The sequence below is a fragment of the Tachyglossus aculeatus genome, chromosome 18 (genome assembly GCF_015852505.1).
Source record: "Tachyglossus aculeatus isolate mTacAcu1 chromosome 18, mTacAcu1.pri, whole genome shotgun sequence".
Classification (NCBI taxonomy): domain Eukaryota; kingdom Metazoa; phylum Chordata; class Mammalia; order Monotremata; family Tachyglossidae; genus Tachyglossus; species Tachyglossus aculeatus.
Genome location: NC_052083.1, coordinates 19,147,097 through 19,166,187, shown reverse-complemented (window position 1 = coordinate 19,166,187; position 19,091 = coordinate 19,147,097). Strand labels below are relative to the sequence as shown.

At 47.1% G+C, this 19,091-nt stretch overlaps 1 protein-coding gene across 1 annotated transcript; it reads right to left on the bottom strand.

Annotated features, from left to right (window-relative positions):
- Window positions 1-1,637: 1,637 nt before the first annotated feature.
- On the bottom strand, window positions 1,638-13,520 carry IGFBP3 (insulin like growth factor binding protein 3). The gene is made up of 4 exons (XM_038760088.1): window positions 13,103-13,520; window positions 7,503-7,729; window positions 5,885-6,004; window positions 1,638-2,037 (listed from the first exon to the last, which is right to left on the bottom strand). The coding sequence occupies exons 1-4, from the start codon at window positions 13,518-13,520 to the stop codon at window positions 1,912-1,914; spliced, it is 891 nt and encodes a 296-aa protein (XP_038616016.1). The 3' UTR covers window positions 1,638-1,911.
- Between the last annotated feature and the right edge of the window lie 5,571 nt (window positions 13,521-19,091).

Below are 19,091 nucleotides of genomic sequence, written 5' to 3'. Positions count from 1 at the left end.
TTTTCTGGTGATTTGACAATGTAACCAAGGTACCCTGCTATTTGAATCTAGGGAGATGTCAATGTTTCAAGATTTCAAGGGTTAAGCACTCACTTCATTTTCTGGTAAAGTGTATACACACTTAGCTAGGCTACATATTGTGAAAATGTAAGCAAGTGAGATATGTGCATATAGCTTTAATTCTATTTGACAACTTGACACCTGTCTACATGTTTTGTATGGTTGTCTGTCTCCCCCTTCTAGACTGTGAGCCCGTTGTTGGGTAGGGACCGTCTCTATATGTTGCCGACTTGTAATTCCCAAGCACTTAGTAAAGTGATCTGCACATAGTAAGCTCTCAATAAATACGACTGAATGAATGAATGGATGAATGAGTAATCCACAACAACTCAAATACTGTGTAAGAACACTGAATGCAATCAGACACAGCCAATTCCTGACTCACTGAATATTCAATTATTTAAATAAGACTACACAGTCATGGTGGTAGTTGACTGAAGTTTTTAAAAGTTTATAGAAAGCAACTGGGAAAACCAGATTGCTTTTTTGGTCACTACTAAATGCCCTTTCTGAGATAAATCAAGTACTTTGGAAAACGTCCTTCCGGATTTCTGTGAAAGAAAATTTATGAGCGACAGAACTTTAATAGGGCCGATTGTCTTAAAACTAGAGCCACAGTTAAAATCAGGGCTAGAGCCTGTAAGTTTCTGATGCCAACAACAATCACTTCATCATTATTATTATGGTATTTGTTAAAGCACTTACTCTGTGTCAAGTAGTCTTCTAAGCACTGAATCCCTTACAAAGCAAATAAATGTGTTTTACAAAAGATCAAATTGGACTCTTGTTTGCAAATACAAAGGGTAAGTGAAGTCTATGACACCGTTAAGCATTCTACTTCCTAATATGCAAGACGCCTGTGGAAGAAAATGACTATCTTAAAGTTTAACTTGGAAAATATTTAAATGCGGAAAATGGGTAGCCTTTCTTTCCAGGCCTGTTTTTGGTGCTGGCAGGGAAGAGGCTGGTTCATCCCTACCACGATCAATTTCATTTTATTTTTATAAGCTCATTATGGGCAGGGAACATGTTTGCTAATTCTGTCGTATTATACTCTCCCAAACAGTATGATGCTCTGCACATAGTAAGCGCTCAATAAATACGATTGAGTGAATGAATGAATAGTAAGCACTAAATAAACCCCACTGGTCAGTTGATTTGTCTTGTTTCGGGTTCAACAGCATACTTCAAAATGAAGGTAGGACATTTCAGATTCACACGTTACATTTAAATAAAGTTTATTAAAAAAAATTATATTAAATACAGACTAACAGAATATTCATAATATATTTTACAGAAAAAATAGCCATGTCTTTATTTTAGAAACACGTTTCTTTAAAAAGTTCTTTGAGATTATTTTATAAAACATTTTACCCGTGAAGATAAGTTTCCCGTCAGACCTGTATAAAAAGAGCTTAAAATTTAAAATCATTTTTTTTATATTTTAAAAAGTTTACAATCTATAAATTCTTTAAAATAAAAACACAGCATCTTCCGGGATCAAATTGGTCACAGGCCGTTCTTTTAAAAAGTCAGTGGAGACTCCCTGAATCCTTTCTGAAGTGCCTTTTTTTTTTTCTCTCTCTCTCTCTCTGGGGATCGATAGTGCAGATTTACTTGGGAATTCAGAGCTCCCTCTAGACTGGATAGAAAGCTGGAAATGTGTCAGTGGCAGGGCACAGCTGCAGTGTCCAGAGAGTCAGTCTATAAATCCCTCGAATTATCAGAAGGAGGCAGAACTCAAAACTCCAAATCCAGTGCAGTTCATGCCTTCTTCTCACCCCTGCCAAGGTCTCTGTCTGATGGGATACCCTGCCGCGCACAGATTCCATAAGAGACTGTATCCGCCTCTCATTTACTCTCCAAATTGTAGCAGTGGACATCCCCTTTCCCCTTCCCTTCGTATCCAGGGAGAGGCTGTCCGTATTTATCCACGCACCAACAGATTCCCCTCTTCCTGCCTTTGGATGGGCGGCACTGTGAAGAAAGCACATAAAGGCCAAAAGGAAGGTTATTTCCTCTTTGTTACAATAAAGTCTCTCTTGCATTTTCTTAACACTATTCCGCTCCCTTCGGCTTAGCACTCTTTATTTCCCCCTAAGCACTCCACTCCGAGTACCTTATTTTCATAATGACGGTATTTGTTAAGCGCTTACTATGTGCAAAGCACTGTTCTAAGTGCTGGGGGGCTACAGGGTGATCAGGTTGTCCCATGCGGGGCTCACAATCTTATCCCCCATTTTACAGATGTGGGAATCGAGGCACAGAGAAGTTAAGCGACTTGCCCAAAGTCACATACAACATCGATTCCTGTGAGATAGGGGGATGCATTTTTCAGATGAAGAAACTGAAGCACAAGGCGACTCGCCCTAAGTCGTCAACTGGAATCCCGGCTCTGTTCACTTGTCAGTTGTGTGACTTTGGGCAAGTCGCTTCACTTCTCTGTGCCTCAGTTACCTCACCTGTAAAATGGGGACTAAGTCTGTGAGCTCCATGCGGGACAACCTGATGACCTTATATCTCCCCCAGCGCTTAGAACGGTGCTTGGCACAAAGTAAGTGCTTAACAAATCCCATCATTATAGCTTTTTATTCTTATTATCATCAGATTAAACTTAAATAACAGATTATTATCAAATTTAACTTTGTGAAAGGAACGGACTGAATTCTGAGTCTCAGAACAAACAAAAATTCCAGTTTACGTCTACAGCTGTAAGATCACTAAAGCTCTTCTAGTCTACCATAAAACTGCTCTTAACGATTAAAACTCTGACCACCTAATAAACTGCCTCTACACTGTATAAAGACGGAAGAGCTAATGCTATGCTCTAGGGAACAATGCTTTTATTTGGGTCAGGAAACATCTGACTTATTCAGGAAGAAATCTGAATATGATGGAGCCATGCTGTGGAGTCCCAGCTCCTTAGCTCACGGAATTTCAGTCCTGTAGCTGACGGTCCTTATCAGAAATACAATCCCCTGCAACAGACTTATCACTTCAACAACTGCTAGGTACATGACAATGTTTCTTTGCTATACTTTGTACTTTGCTATAAATAATGTGGCCAGCCCTATTAACCTCAACATACATTATTCTGAAAGGAAATGTCTGTCTCATGCTACTCATTGTCATAGCTACTCTGTCCTAAATTCTAAATGGATGCGACATCTGGGCTATTTTCAAAACGTAGTAGTCAAAGAAAGAAGGAAAGAAAAGTGATTTCGCACTGAAAATGAAAGCCTGATCTTCACCCCTCTAAGGTAGAAACTGGAATCAGTAGGATTATTTCCAGATTGTTGGGTGCATATTCTGTCTTATTTAGCTTGGCAGAAATCAGGGCTGTTTTAACTTGCTTTGTACAGCTTCAAATGTTATGCGAAGAGGATACAGGAGGCTTGGGAGTCAGAGAACCCGGGTTCTAACCCTGACTCCACCACTTGACTGCTGTGTGACCTTGGGTAAGTCACTGAACTGCTCTGTGCCTCAATTGCCCCTTCTGGAAAATGGAAATGAAATACCTGTTCTCCCCCAGCTTTGCGGAACGGGGACTCTGCTTGACCTGATTATCTTTTATCTGCTCCAGTGCTTAGTAGAATAGCAGGCACGGAGAAAGTGCCTGACAAATTCAATGATGATGATGATGGCGACCGATCTAACTGATCAGAATCTACAACTGAGATGGCCATTTCCCATTTTTCAAAGATGAATAACTTTTTCTATTGAAAAGGAAATCTGTGCTGCATGGCTGAACCCTCTCATCTTTGAAAAGGTTTTATTTTTTCCCTGCTCAAACAACTCACGAGTCCCCAGGCATCTGCCTGCCTAATTTCTGAACCTATTCTGAGAATGATTTGTGGGTTTGATCCATCTCCGCTTTGAGGGCAGGATTTCCTCTGTACTTGTGCCTCAGCCAACTTTTCCCCACCCCTAGTTTGTGACTTGTTTTCCCCTAATTATTCTACCATGTATTTGTTCTCACTGAATTCATCCTGTTCTTGTACGACCACTTTTTAACTCAACAATTTGATTATTCCTAGTTTGCAAAGCCTTAGCAATCCAATTCAGATTTTATAGCACTGCAAATCCAATGTTCTGGAAACCATTATCCAATTCACTAAAGAAATATGGACCAGAACCAATACCTGGACTAATATCTGTGGGTTGCCTCTCCCTATTTGCATCTGTCAGATTGACTCCAAGCCACAGATAATTATCCTAAGAGTACCACCCTGGAAAGGGTGGTTGGGTCAAGAACCTACTTTCCAGTTTGTCGATGAGGATGCCGCCAGAGACAAAAATCGAAGCTTACCGAAGTAAACATGGATTACAGCTAATAACTGTCCCTTGTATATGTGGTCTTTCATTCTATAAGAGAAAGAATGCCTTGTTCTTCCCCAAAGCACTGTCTATAAGGCAACAACTTGCTCTTCCCAAACCAGGCTGGGCACATTCTGCAAACTGATTCTCTTTTGTATCGTATGCTTCCAAGTGCCCAGTTCAGTGCTCTGCATCTAGTAAGCGATCAATAAATACTAGTGATTGATGGATCTTCCCAAGGACCACCACTGAGCTTGATAGTTCATAACTATCTCCTTTTTTTTAACCTTATAAAAAAACGGGTAAAACATTTCCCCTTTTCTGATCCTCTGGGACTTCTCTGGTCCTCCTCCGTGAGTTTTCAGAAAAGACTCAGTCTGAGGCTCTGGGACCACATCCCCCAGTTCTTTAAAGGACTCTAGAATGCAGATCATCAGGTTCTGCTGTTTTAAGTGCAGTCTCTAAAACCTTTCAATGCCCTTGATCTGTTCCTTTTTTGAACTACTTTGATTTCCAATTTTCCAGCCAAAGTGGAACTTGCCCTGGCTACTGTTGGCTTTTGACTTTTTTCTTTTTCTGAAAAGGCAGAAATGAAACCACAGCATTGAAAGCCAATGTCCCGCTTCGCCACTTAGCACATTAACGTTCTCGATGCGGAAATACATCAGTGACTTGCCTTGAAAGCAGACATCCTATGTAAGACAGGTGCTGACACCCTACAAACCAATTACTGAGGGATAACGACATTCGACTGATTCGTGAAGAAGACGACGAGCTTCTTTGGCGACTAACCAATGTCTCTGTGAACAATCTGGCTCAAACTCCATGTCAATTCACCTTCCCTGGGAGACATCACGTAGCTATTTAAACTAACTCGATATTGCCATTGGTCTACATAGCTCAGGACAAGATTATGGAATAACTATTAAGCCTATTGCTTTCGGGAAAGGAGAAATTTGATTTGAAAGGAGGCTATGCAGGCGTATCAAGGGCAGCCTATCAAGGGCAGTTATATAGCTTTCCCAAATTCCTTTCTGTAACATGACCTACCCCAGATCTTCTAGGAACTCTCTCATAGCTATTTACAATTCAAAGCATTGATCTATTACAGTCATATGGTGATTGCAACACTTAGCTCTGGGGGGGTATTACAGGAAAGAACTGCTTTTTTTAAACCGAGGGACTCTGGTATCTAGGACTCTGGCCAATCTGTGTATGATGAGGGATGGGGTTTCTCAAATTAATCAGTTGTCATGAACGACAGCAAATAAAAACACCATCCCAATTGACCCGTGCTCATCTGGCACCAAGTCGTTTAGTACTAAAACTGGCCTTAGAGTAGGGCTAGATGAACCTGAGACTTTTGTGTAAACGCGAAGCCAGGATTGCATCCTGGGAGACCTCAGGGTGAGTTCTGTCCGTCGGCTGAGTGAGAAATAAGAGTTTTTGATTAATTATATTAAGTTTCTTTTAGCATTAACGAAAGTGCACAAGGAAGACCACTCACTTGCTTTTTCTTATAGAATCCCTTCTTATCGCAGTTTGGAATGTGAACACCCCGTGGGCTCAAGACGTTCAGAAACTTTAGGTGGTTTAACGTGTCCTCCATTTCTCTGCGGCAAGGACCCTGTTGACAGATAGGCAATAAAAGAAAAGAATGAAATGTGATTTTCTGAAATTTCCCCCCCGACAAAGATACACTTATTCCGGTAAAATGAGATATCGAAGCGATGCCGAAGCATTGAGATTCAGAATAAATGTTCCTTATAAGGTGGTAGTCATAAGTATTTTAGAAGACCTCAAGTGTTAGGTGTTAAGTTGTGGGTCTATAAACAGTCACAGCGGCTTGGAGACTGTAAACCACTCTAAAGGCAAAAACTCTTCTTTTAGCATAATACATGGAAGCTCTCCTGTTAGTATTTTTCAATGCTTTTTCCAAACATTTTAAGGCGTTTTCATTCCTACAATGTATTAATAGTAATGGCATTATTGAGCAAGCACTGGTGCTTTGCACTGAACTAAGCGCTTGGGAAAATACAACAGAAGATGAGGACCAGGTTCCAAGGGGGAGAAATAGATGTAAAAATACTATAGGATAATGAAAACAGTAGGATCATAAAAATCAGAAGAAATCATACAGACACACGAATGCCTAGTGTTTGGTTCTGCATACAATAAGCACTCAATAAATATCATTGCTTGATTGAACTATTTTTATCAGAAATCTTGGGGCATTGGGGTAAGGAGGTGGGGACGGTTTATCGCAGGAGGTGGGATTTAGGGTGGCTTTGAAGATGGGGAGGGGATGGAAGCAAGAGAATAGACAGGTCATGAAATTTTCTGACAAAGACATCTTTAAATTCCCTTTATTTACCTCCTCTCAGTTTGGAAGCCTATTAATTTGGGGTATTTTCTTTTTTTAGGTCATTTTAAGTGGATCAAAATAAGTCAACACATTACAAACCTCCAAGAGGGAGTTCTGTAAACTTCTAGGGGTTTTTTTTTTTAATAGGATCAGGCTAATAAATAGCTTTTCAACTAACTCAGCAAGAAATTCATTTTAGGATCGTTCTCAAAATCGTATGCCGTGGGATCCAATCTTCCTTAATTTATGGACTTCTAAAAGCCTTGCTGACATGAGGAGAGAATGCCGATCTCTCCTGACATGGAATCCCCTGGAGCTTTGAACTTGGCCCTCTCTCCCAACTGGCTCATATGTCTTTTCTACAGGATTAATTTGGGGATTGATGCGTGTGTATGTAGTCTCCCTATTATGGGAACTTGGCATGATTTATGTACACAGACCTCCCCAGATTCATACTTTAACTGTAAGATTCCTCTAAGGAAGAAATGAGGATAGCTACCATGCTTGGAGCAAAACGTATCTTAGATTCCCAACAGACTAGAACAGCCAGGCCCCAGGAAATTCATATCTAGACTCTGCCCTTCTATAAGTACATATAGATTTCCTTCCAGGCAGACACTATAGTGTGTCACTAAGCATCACCAGCTCCAGAAATACATCTTTATCGATAAAAATGCCATCTATCCGGGTGGGTTTCTATTTATCTATCATTAGTCTATACATATATATATATATATATATATATGGTATAGCTACTTACATATTCAGTTTCCTGCTTGGATTCAGAAGAGAAATTCTGTGTGTCTGTACTTTGTGAATCATATTCCACTTTATAGCGTTGCTGATCTTTGGCTTGTCCTTTTCTGATGATATCTATTTTGGTGTGATGCGGATGAGGCTTGGAGTCCAGAACCCTGTGAGCATTGGGTATGGCCTGGGTCTCTAGGCTACTGGTGTTCCGGTCTTCTTCGGAATCACTGGAATTGCCTAAAATGAAGAAGACATAAAGGATGAGGATATTATTTTAAAATACAGTATTTTGTTTTGAGGAGCGCTTTGTCTACATTAGAGTCACGACTTTTAAAATGAGTTTAGGACTACCTTACTTAAAGCTTGCAAACTTTCTGAAACCGCCTCTTCACCGTTAAGGCCAGCTATCCTACATAGTCTTCATTTCAATTCTAGAGGGAGTGCTTTCAAAAACCGGCTCTCTTATTGGAAATTCATTTTTTATTGCCCATCAAGAAAAAAAAAACCCTCTACAGATGATACCAATAAAAGTCTTTCCATATTTGTTATTTAATTTTCCTTTTATTCCCCGGTCAGCTCTCACCAGAAGAGGGCAGATTTGCCTCACGGTTTGATCTTATTTAGAATTTGGACCTGTGTCAGAAGTCTGTTAGCAATACTATTAATGCAAGCTGTCTAAAAATTCAAACAATTTGTCACACTGACAACGATCAATTATTAGAGAAGCTGAATTTCTGTGATACCACACATTTACTTACACACACAGTTGACTACAATTATGAAAGGCAAGTCCCCAAACGGAATTTTTTTGTGATTTGCAATATATGGAACTAATACTGGAATTATGAATGGGGCATTGCTTTTTCCCCTCCACTGATATCGACACCGCACTTATTTTTACTGAGGGCTAAATTGCAAGTTATTTTTATTTCCTGTAATGAAAGAGGTAAGGGGTAATAAATTACACCCAAATTCCTAGGTAGGGAAAGCCACATTTGCACATCCAATTACTACAACATGGGATCGTGTTCTTGCAAAATTCTGCACTATGGAAAACCCGAATTACAGTACTCACCCTGTGGGCCAATGCCACACAGCCCTGGACTGTGTCCCTTCTAGATTGTGAGCCCGCTGTTGGGTAGGGACCGTCTCTATCTGTTGCCAAGTTGTGCTTCCCAAGCGCTTAGTACAGTGCTCTGCACACAGTAAGCGCTCAATAAATACGATTGAATGAATGAATGAATTCTATTGGAAAGATGCATTCTCACGGAACTGAGTGTGCTTAAATACATTTTATGCCCCCACGTGCATTACTGTTCTTACCATCGCATATCGAGTGCTGACTGTAGACGAAGGCCTAACTGAACACTGGGTTAACTACAGGTGAATCGATTAACCAACTGCTTCAACTGTCCTCTACATTTTTATTTATGGTGATAAAAAAGGTCAGCTCGAGGTTTTAGGTAGGGTGCTTTCCAAGTTGAAGAAGAAGCAGGTTAGGGGAAGGCAGTGCTTTCCGAGCAGCAGAAACACAGCATCTCAGGAAGGTGTTAAGGATGAAAGGTAGTTTGAAGGAGACTCTTCAAAGGCTGATAGGGATCTAGCCATCATCTAGTCAAATAAGTGGCTACTGTGAGAGCCCAGCTCTGATATCTAGCTTCCATTCCCTAAAGGAGCTGGCACAAAACCAAGAGATCAATCCTGAAAAGATCTGGAACCAAGACTGAGGTACAAAGCCCAGGGAAATGCTTCACCAGAAGTTCCTTCAGCTTTGGCTCTCATCATCCAGGTGTTCTGCCTCTCTCTCTGCTCCTTCCTTTCTCCTTTCTTATCTTATCCCTCCCTACCTGGACTTTTAAAGATAATGCCCTAAACCTGCCAGCTGCTTTTGAGCAGTAAATCAAATACATCAGGACAAGTGGAGAGTCTACTGTTAGTTGACTGATCGGTTATCTGGGATTTTGGTACATGTGTCGGACACTTCTGACCCATTACGTGCCATGATGCAGCAGGGAATTTGGAAAAAAAAACAGCAGGGAGGAACCAGAGTTTGGCCCAAGTCTGGAAAGCCAGGTTTAGTCATCAGCCCTCTTGCCCCTCTCCCTCAAAGTCTCTGGGGCTGGTTTTCTCTGCCCACCTCTCCCACCAAGTGTCTTATGGTGAGGACATTTAAATCAGGGTCGACTCACACCTATTTCAGGTGTCTTTTTCGATACCCGGATAATCCAAATGCCTCGATTCTTTACCTTCCTTTGCAAACCTGAGGGTTTGGAGCTGTCTGTTAACAGACTTCATCGGACCATCACGGAACCTGTCCCCTTAAATGATTGTTTCAAAGGTGCCACGTAAAAGCTTATTCTATATCAAAAAGGAGTTACTCTGCCTCTGACACGGTGAAATGGAACCTGATTAGAGTTCCAAAAATCTGACAGCCACAAAGTGGACTCTGACAAAGTTTCAGCCGTTCTATGCGTCAATGCAACCAGCAACAGCCACCCACCACCAAAAAAGTTTTATTCTTTTTTGGATCCCTGTCACACCCTTTGAAACCCAGATGCCCTGCAGAGTCTTAGAGCTAGCGGGACAGGGCAACCCACTTCTTTCATCTAAGCAGCAAGTGGCATTTTCCCCAGGTTGGAGGGATTCTCCTTTGGAGCTGCCTGCAGCTTCTGAAATCCCAAAGCAATGAGTCAATCCTGCTGATTCCCAATAATAAAACAACTTTTCACTAGTGTTGGGGATTTTAAAGACTTTCACGCTCTAGCACCCGACAGACACCCTAGCAAGAGCTTTTCTTTACAGAACCACTGCTATCTAGCAGCAAAAACTCCCACAAGAATTGAAAAGGAAATGGTAAAACTCGATTCAGAGCCAAAGTAACTCCAGGGAACTCCCGAGCACACTCTCGACAGAGATGCTCCAGGATTGATTCGGGTTTGGGATCCTGTCCGGTGCATTTTTCGAAAAGATATCTAGCTTGGGTGCACTCCCTTGGTAACTCAGTACAGTACGTGGTATGCAGTAAGCACTTAATGAATATTAGTGATTGATGGCTTTCTCCTGGACCTCACTGGAACGGAATCCTCCTTTCTCTTGAACGCTGCTGAATGGGAAGGCTAACTGAACTTCAGCCAGCTTTCCTCCTGCTTCTTCCCGGGCCCCTCCCCTCCCAGGAAAAAGAACTCTTCCTAGAAAACTACGAAAGCACCCTGGGATGAAAGGAAAAAAGACTTTGGTGACCAGGACGGGTTTTGGAGGGGAACGTGGGAGTGGATAAACGATCCAACTCCGCCGTTCTGCAAGGTCCAAACCCACTCTCCCCACGGAGAAGCAGCGTGGCTCAGTGGAAAGAGCACGGACTGGGGAGCCAGAGGTCGTGGGTTCTAATCCCGCCTCTGCCACTTGTCAGTTGTGTGACCTTGGGCAAGTCACTTCACTTCTCTGGGCCTCAGTTCCCTCATCTGTAAAATGGGGATGAAGACTGTGGGCCCCACGTGGGGCAACCTGATTACCTTGTGTGCACGCCAGGGGCTTAGAACAGTGCTTGGCACATAGTAAGCGCTTAACAAGTGCCGTCATCGTGATTATTCTCCCTCTCCGAGCCGCATCTTCCCAAAGTGGATCAGAACCCCCTCTTTGGACACGGCCGCTTCGAGGCCCACTTTGGATGGCCCCTCTAGGAACTTCCCAGGTTTTAGCCCCAGAGGGGAACCTCCCGGGGAAGCAACCGCTCCCAGCCCACCCTGGCAAGTTTGCCCACCGGGGCCTGAGCTTCTTCCCGAGGAGACTAAAACTAAGCGGGGAAGGGCAGAGAGGCCTCGCCCTGGCATGCATGGTAATTCTTGAGTCGGGAGGGCATCGGGCTGGGGTGGGGGGAGGGACTCCGGGGTCCCTTTGGGGTAGAGAAGCTGCGTGGCTCAGTGGGAAGAGCCCGGCCTTGGGACTCAGAGGTCGTGGGTTCTAATCCCAGCTCTGCCACTTGTCAGCTGTGTGACTGTGGCCAAGTCACTTGACTTCATCATCATCAATCGTATTTATTGAGCGCTTACTATGTGCAGAGCACTGTACTAAGCGCTTGGGAAGTACAAATTGGCAACATATAGAGACAGTCCCTACCCAACAGTGGGCTCACAGTCTAAAAGACTTCTCTTGGCCTCCTCTGTAAAATGGGGATGCCGACCGCGGAGCCCCCCGGGGGTCAACCTGATAATCTGGTGGGCCAACTTGATAATCCTGTCTCTCCCCCAGCGCTTAGAACAGTGCTTGGCACATAGTAAGCGCTTAACAAATGCCATTTTTATTATCATCTCCGGCTCTACACTCTGTGAGTGCTCGATAAATACGATTGAACGAACGAATGAATCATTCAGTGGTCGAGAGGGCACCGGGCTGCGGGGGGGACGGGACTCCGGGGTCCCTCTGGGGCATCTCCAGCTGGAGGGCACCGGGCTGGGGCTGGGGGACTCCGGGGTCCCTCTGGGGCATCTCCAGCTGGAGGGCATCGGGCTGGGGCTGGGGGACTCCGGGGTCCCCCTGGGGCATCTCGGGCAGAAACCCCGGCTGGAGGGCACCGAACTGGGAGGGACGAGACTCCGGGGTCCCTCTGGGGCATCTTCGACACTGACTCCGTCTGAAGGGCATTGGGCTGGGGGGGGGAACGGGACTCGGGGGTCCCTCTGGGGCATCTCCGGCGGTAGCCCCGGCTGGAGGGCACCGGGCTGGGGGTGGGGGATTCCGGGGTCCCTCTGGGGTATCTCTGGCACTGACTCTGTCTGGAGGGCACCGGGCTGGGGGTGGGGGACTCCGGGGTCCCTCTGGGGCATCATCTGGCACTGACTCTGTCTGGAGGGCACCGGGCTGGGGGTGGGGGACTCCGGGGTCCCTCTGGGGCATCTCGGGCAGAAACCCCGACTGGAGGGCACCGGGCTGGGGGGCACGGGATTTCGGGATCCCTCCGGGGCATCTCCTGCACTGACTCCGTCTGGAGGGCACCGGGCTGGGGGGCACGGGATTTCGGGATCCCTCCGGGGCATCTCCTGCACTGACTCCGTCTGGAGGGCACCGGGCTGGGGATGGGGGACTCCGGGGTCCCTCTGGGGCATCTCCGGCACTGACTCTGTCTAGAGGGCAGCGGGCTGGGGGTGGGGGGGGACTCCGGGGTCCCTCTGGGGCATCTCGGGCAGAAACCCCGACTGGAGGGCACCGGGCTGGGGGGCACGGGACTCCGGGGGTCCCTCTGGGGCATCTCCGGCACTGGCTCTGTCTGGAGGGCACCGGGCTGGGGGTGGGGGACTCCGGGGTCCCTCTGGGGCATCTCCGGCTGGAGAGGGCATCTGGCTGCGGCGGAGGGGGGCTCCGGGGTCCCTCTGGGGCATCTCCGGCACTACCCCCGCCTGGAGGGCACGGGGCTGAGGGTGGGGGACTCCGGGGTCCCTCTGGGGCATCTCCAGCTGGAGGGCATCGGGCTGGGGCTGGGGGACTCCGGGGTCCCTCTGGGGCATCTCCGGCACTGACTCCGTCTGGAGGGCACCGGGATGGGGGGGGGGTGGGGGATCCCGGGGTCCCCCCGTCCGCCCCCCCAGTCGGTCCCCCACCCCCCCCCCGGCTTACCGGTCCTGGAGGGGCCCTGCAGCAGGAGGGCTCGCAGCTTCCCCGGCGCGTCGGCGGCGTCGGTGCAGAGGCCGCGGCCGTCGAGCAGCGCCTGGAGCGGGCGGGCCTCGCCGGGCGGGGGCTGGCAGGTGAGGCCGGCGGCGCAGCGCTCGCTGTAGACGCCGCAGGGGCGGCCGCGGCGCAGGGCGCAGGTGAGGCAGCAGCCGCAGCCGGGCTCCCGGACCCGCTCGGCGCAGTCGGGCCGCGGCGGCTTGCACTGCTCCAGCGCCCGGGCGTCGCACTGCTCGCAGCGGACCACGGGCCCCGCCGCCCGGGCCGGCCCCGGCCCCGGCCCCGGCCCCGGCCCCAGCGCCAGCGCCAGCGCCAGCCCCAGCGCCAGCGCCGCGCCCCGCCCGCCGCCCCGGGGGCCCGTTGCCATGGCAACGGCGCGGGCCAGGACCGCCCGGCGCGGCGCGGGACTCTCCCCCTCCTCTCTCCCTTGTCCCTCGCTCTCCTCCCTCCCTCACGCACCCGGACAAGCCGAGCCCCCAGGAATCGCCCCCCGAGCCCGCCCGGAGCGCCGCTTTAACGCCTCCCTCTCTCCATCCCCATCTCTCCTCGCCCCCCCCCCCAAAAAAAAAGAAAAAAAAAAAAGAAAAAAGGCCACCAGTCTGCAGGCGGATGGGTCCAAGAAGGAGGACGATATATCAAAAAAAAAAAATTAAAGGGGTGAGTGGGGGGTGAAAGAAAATAAATGAAGGAAAAACGAGCCGGCCCGGCTTTATTCCCTCGGCGCTGGCTAGCCCCCCGGACACTTTCCTCCCATCTGGTCTCTCATTCGGCCGCCGTTCTCGCCTATATAGAAAGCCCGGCCGAGGACACGCCCCGGACCATGAATAATGAACAACCCTGACGTTGGCGCCAAAGGGGAGTGACTAAGGGACCCAGGTTCGGGGGCAGACGGCGCTGTAAGGAGGAGATAGAGAGGGAGCGGAGCCCCGCTTCTCATCCCGCCCCCCCCCCCCTTAGAAACCCCGCTCCTAGAAGATGCCCGACGGGAGGTGGGGGCTCCAGGAGGAGCTTTTCCCCCTTTTCTTTCCCTTTTTCGCCCCGTTTCCGTTGGCTCCCTTTGTCTCCGAACGGCATCAGGTGCTTGGGTGGCGAGGAGCCCCCGCCTCCCGTCGGGGCCCGAGCGCCGTTTCGGGGAGTCGCCCGGGACGTTTCTGGATTTCGGTCCCCGAGGCCGGGCATCCTGGTTGGGAAAAGCCCAGGCGACCTGCTGGGAGGCTTGTGGCGTTTCCAAACACGCACACGCTCACTCGCGGGTCGGGCTTGGAAGAGTTACATGGGAAAGAATTCTCATCTCACATGACTCGCAACTCCTTGCGAAAAAAAAACCCCAAACTCTTTCTCCCTCTCCCTTTCCCTCTCCCCTTTCCCCGTCCCTTTCCCTCTCCCATTTCAATGTCCCTTTCCCTCTCCCCTTTCCCTGTTCCTTTCCCTCTCCCCTTCCCTCTCCCTTTCCCTCTCCCCTTTCCCTGTCCCCTTCCCTCTCCCTTTCCCTCTCCCCTTTCCCTCTCCCCTTTCTCTGTCCCTTTCCCTGTCCCTTTCCCTCTCCCCTTTCCCCCTCCCTTTCCCTCTCCCTTGGCCTCTCCCTTTCCCTCTCCCCTTTCCCTCTCCCTTTCCCTCTCCCTTTCCCTCTCCCTTTCCCTGTCCCTTTCCCTCTCCCTTTCCCTGTCCCTTTCCCTCTCCCTTTCCCTGTCTCTCTCCTCTTTCCCGCTCCCCTTTCCCTCTCTCTTTCCCTCTCTTTCCCTCTCCCCTTTCCCTCTCCCCTTTCTCTCTTTCCCTCTCCCCTTTCCCTCTCTTTCCCTCTCCCTTTCCCTCTCCCTTTCCCTCTCCCCTTCCCTCTCTCTTTTCCCTGTACTCCTCTCTCTCTTTCTCCCTTCCGCTCCCCTCCTCCCTTCCCCCCTTTCCTGTAGCCTCCAAACTTGGCACGTTGGATGTAACCGAAGTTTTTAGGGTTTCTCCCAGATTCTTTTTTTTTTTTAACTCTAAACCTCTGGACTCGAAACACCATTCCCTTCATTAAACTTAAGGATCGCATCAGTGGCAACTTCCCTGGGGAGACTTGGAACCCGCAGTTGGGAGTTTGAGTTTCAATCCCACATCTTGTTCCCATCCAGGTCACCAGCTAGCGTGGACCATCTAACCCACCGATGAAATAAAAAGGGAAAATTTACACTTGAATGGGCGATGCTTTTCTTTGTCCTGTTACCGTAGAGCGGATGAAGATGCGAGGGCAGGCACTGTCTTTTGTGAGAGCTGCGCAGATCCTAGCTCTGAGGGTTGTGCACTTAATTAATAATGGTTAATGCTACGTGACACACACACAGAGGTCATTTAAATATGTGACTATGGCCTTTGATGCTTTAAAGCGTTCAGTTCTCAGATTCGGGAACCATCATCGTTCTCCCCGACTCCTTATTCCCCAGTCCTCACCCCCAAATAGCTATCTGTCATCAAAGAAAGTTAAGGAAAGCAGTTTAACGAACCACCGCAAAGTTACAAGGAAGCCAGTAATTCTCTGGGGTAGGCGCAGCTCGGTGCTGATTACTTCTTTTGTCCAAGTGTGCTGGAGAAAAACGAAAGCGATATCGATTGCGATGTGCAGCTCAATTATTGGTTGGCACTCTCCAGTTGGATTATATTGTTCATCTTCCAAAATGCTACCTAGGTTTAATTTTCTTTTACATCTTAGATATATGTATATGTATATACATCTTAAAACTGTGAGCCCCCCGGGGGACAACCTGATCACCTTGTAACCTCCCCAGCGCTTAGAACAGTGTTTTGCACATAGTAAGCTCTTAGCAAATACTATCATTATTATTATTATTATCTCTTACTGTGGAGCGACTCGTTTCTAATCTCTTGAAACTAGTCCCTTCTGCGATTCTAGCATATGCCCAGTGCTGAACTTAAGTGAGAGATGATTTTTTTATGCCCGATGCTGAACTCAAGTGAGTGGTAGGTGATTTTTTTTTAAAAAAATGTATATACCCTTTAAATGATTCGAGTCACTTCACTCTTTTCTGGTTTCTTCCACGTTCCAGGATAATGTTGCATTTTTACCAAGTTCTTTGTCTTCTCCTCCACTTCCACATGTGGCCAACAGAGGGCGCTGGTTGTCCAGGATTGATTTAATCTTCGAAGGATTTGGAAAAATCCATTGACAAGTTATCATTATATCATCATCATCATCATCATCAATCGTATTTATTGAGCGCTTACTGTGTGCAGAGCACTGTATTAAGCGGTTGGGAAGTACAATTTAGCAACATATATAGACAGTCCCTACCCAACAGTGGGCTCACAGTCTAAAAGGGAGAGAAAGAGAACAAAACCAAACATACTAACAAAATAAAATAAATAGAATAGATATGTACAAGTAAAATAAAGAGATAAATAAATAGAGTAATAAATATGTACAAATATACAAACATATATACAGGTGCTGTGGGGAAGGGAAGGAGGTAAGATGGGGGGATGGAGAGGGGGGTGAGGGGGAGAGGAAGGAAGGGGCTCAGTCTGGGAAGGCCTCCTGGAGGAGGTGAGCTCTCAGTAAGGCCTTGAAGGGAGGAAGAAAGCTAGCTTGGAGGATGGGCAGAGGGAGGGCAGATGCCCTAAATCCAGGGCATTTGTTGGACGACTAGGGCAGGCAGGAAACCTGGCTTCTCCCTCTCCCAGACCTCTGCCAGATCGTCCTAGGCCAGTTTTCCCTCAGAAGGATTCAGAGAGACTCTGGTGCAGAAAGAAGCATCAGATTAAACCCAGCATGCTCACAGCAAGGTGAAAGGGCCGATTGAAAATCGATGGAAGTGTAATTTCTAGTAGAAGGAAAACGAATGAACTCACTGCTTTCAAACAGGAAGACAAAATGTAAACGTCACCACCACCACCAACGAAGGGCCGAGGTAAGGACAAACAGCCGTCACCGTTGCCCCAAGTTCAGAAAACTATCACCTTTCCCTTTACTCTCCATCCCGAATGCTGAGACTGTAACTAGAACCAACACAGTGTTAAAGTGACTTAATAGACAATGAAGCTGTTTAACAGGGAGTGAATATTGTAATAGAATTGAATTTTATAGTTGTAATATTGACTATTGTGAACCTCCAGATTGTAGACTCCTTGAGGGTGTCATGTCTACTCACTCTATTGGATTGTACTCTCCCAGATGCTTAATACAGTGCTCTGCACACAGAACACACTCAGTAAATACCATTGATTGATTGCCTGATTGGGTCAGACTCTCCTCTGATATGTCTATATGTACTCATGGTGGAGGGGGTGGGAAGGGGGCAGTAGGTATATATGTATATAATGCTCTCCTTTTTGTGTCAGGGGTTTTTTTTTCCAGTGTTAAACATTGGGGGATATTTGCCTTTTACCAAAGGAACAATATGTCTGATAGAAAAATTTGAATTTCCCTTTCAATAAATCTTGAAATGACCATAGAGAACTTGAAATTTGAAACATGAGGATGCCCTCATGAAATAAGCACCAAGGTTCCCATAATAATTACGGTGGAATCTGTTAAGTACTTACTGTATCACCAGCACTATAGTAGATACAAGATCATCAGATTAGACACAGTTCCTCTCCCAGATGGGGCTCCCAGTCTTAGTGGGAGGCAGAACTAGCCATAAATCCCCATTTTACAGATGAGGAATCCAGACAAGTTAAGTGACTTGCCCACGGGAACATAGCAGGCAAGTGACAGAGCTGGGATTAGACCCTAGGCCCCCCGATTCCCAGGCTCAGGCTCCTTCCACCAGGTCATGCCGCTTTTCAAGCATCTTTCTCCGACGACACTTAATTTGGGACGCCGGATTCCTGCGGATAAACTAATGAGACACCTATTTTGCATTTGATTTTTCTAGAGAAATACTCTCCAATGGCGACGCAAATATTTTCTAGCTCGTAACTGTGCAGGATAAGCGGTTTTAAAAGATAGATTTCGGGGCAGAATCTGACCCCTGTAAGATCCATTGCTAAGCAACAACTTCATTCACATGATCCTCCTCCATTTCTTGGTAACCTTTGACGACTACTTTCTTCTTCTCTTATCCCACCTTGTTTTTTGGGGTGTGGAAAGACAGGTGCGGAACAGAGTTTTAGAAAACGGATCCAGACAGCGGAGTGAAGCATGGTCTGGAGAGGGGGAAAAAGCCGGAGACGGGATGACCAGCGAAAAGGCCGGTTCGATAATCCAGCTGGGAAACCTGCACAGTAAGCGCTCGCTAAATACGATTCAATGAGTGAATGAATGAAATTAGTGAGAGCTTAGACCGGAGAAGCAACGTGGCCTAATGGTTAGAGCATGGGTGTGGGGGTCAGAAGGACCTGGGCTCTAATCCTGTCTCTGCCCCTTATCTGCTGGGTGACCTTGGTCAAGTCACTTATCTACTCTGTGCCTCAGGGGCCTCATCTGTGAAAAAGGGATTCAGACTGTGAGCCTCATGGACGGGGTCCAATCTAACTCATATCTACTCCAACGCTCAGTATGGTGCCTGGTACATTTTAGGCGCTTAACAAATAGCATAAAGAAATGCAGAGTGCTGACCCTATTAATCATGGTGGTATTCATTCATTCAATCATATTTATTGAGCGCTTACTGTGTGCAGAGCCCTGTACTAAGCACTTGGGAAGTACAAGTTGGCAACATATTCATTTCATTCATTCATTCAGTCGTATTTATTGAGCGCTTACTGTGTGCAGAGCACTGTACTAAGCATTTGGTAAGTACAAGTTGGCAACATATAGGGACGGTCCCTACCCAACAGCGGGCTCACAGTCTAGAAGGGGGAGACAGACAACAAAACAAAACATATTCATTAAACATCTACTGTGTGTTGATCACTGTGGTAGAAAAGTGGCGTGACTCAACGGAAAGAGCACAGGCTTTGGAGTCAGAGGTCGTGGGTTCAAATCCCGGCTCCGCCAATT

Bases quoted from the DNA above. Each gene is read 5' to 3' on its own strand.
- IGFBP3 (XM_038760088.1), bottom strand. From the start codon at position 13,520: ATGGCAACGGGCCCCCGGGGCGGCGGGCGGGGCGCGGCGCTGGCGCTG. The intron at 6,005-7,502 runs GTAAGTAGCTAT...ATCTGTCAACAG, and splicing joins CCAAGCAGGAAACTGAATAT to GGTCCTTGCCGCAGAGAAAT. The intron at 2,038-5,884 runs GTGAGTGGTCTT...CTTTCTTCACAG, and splicing joins GATTCTATAAGAAAAAGCAA to TGCCGCCCATCCAAAGGCAG.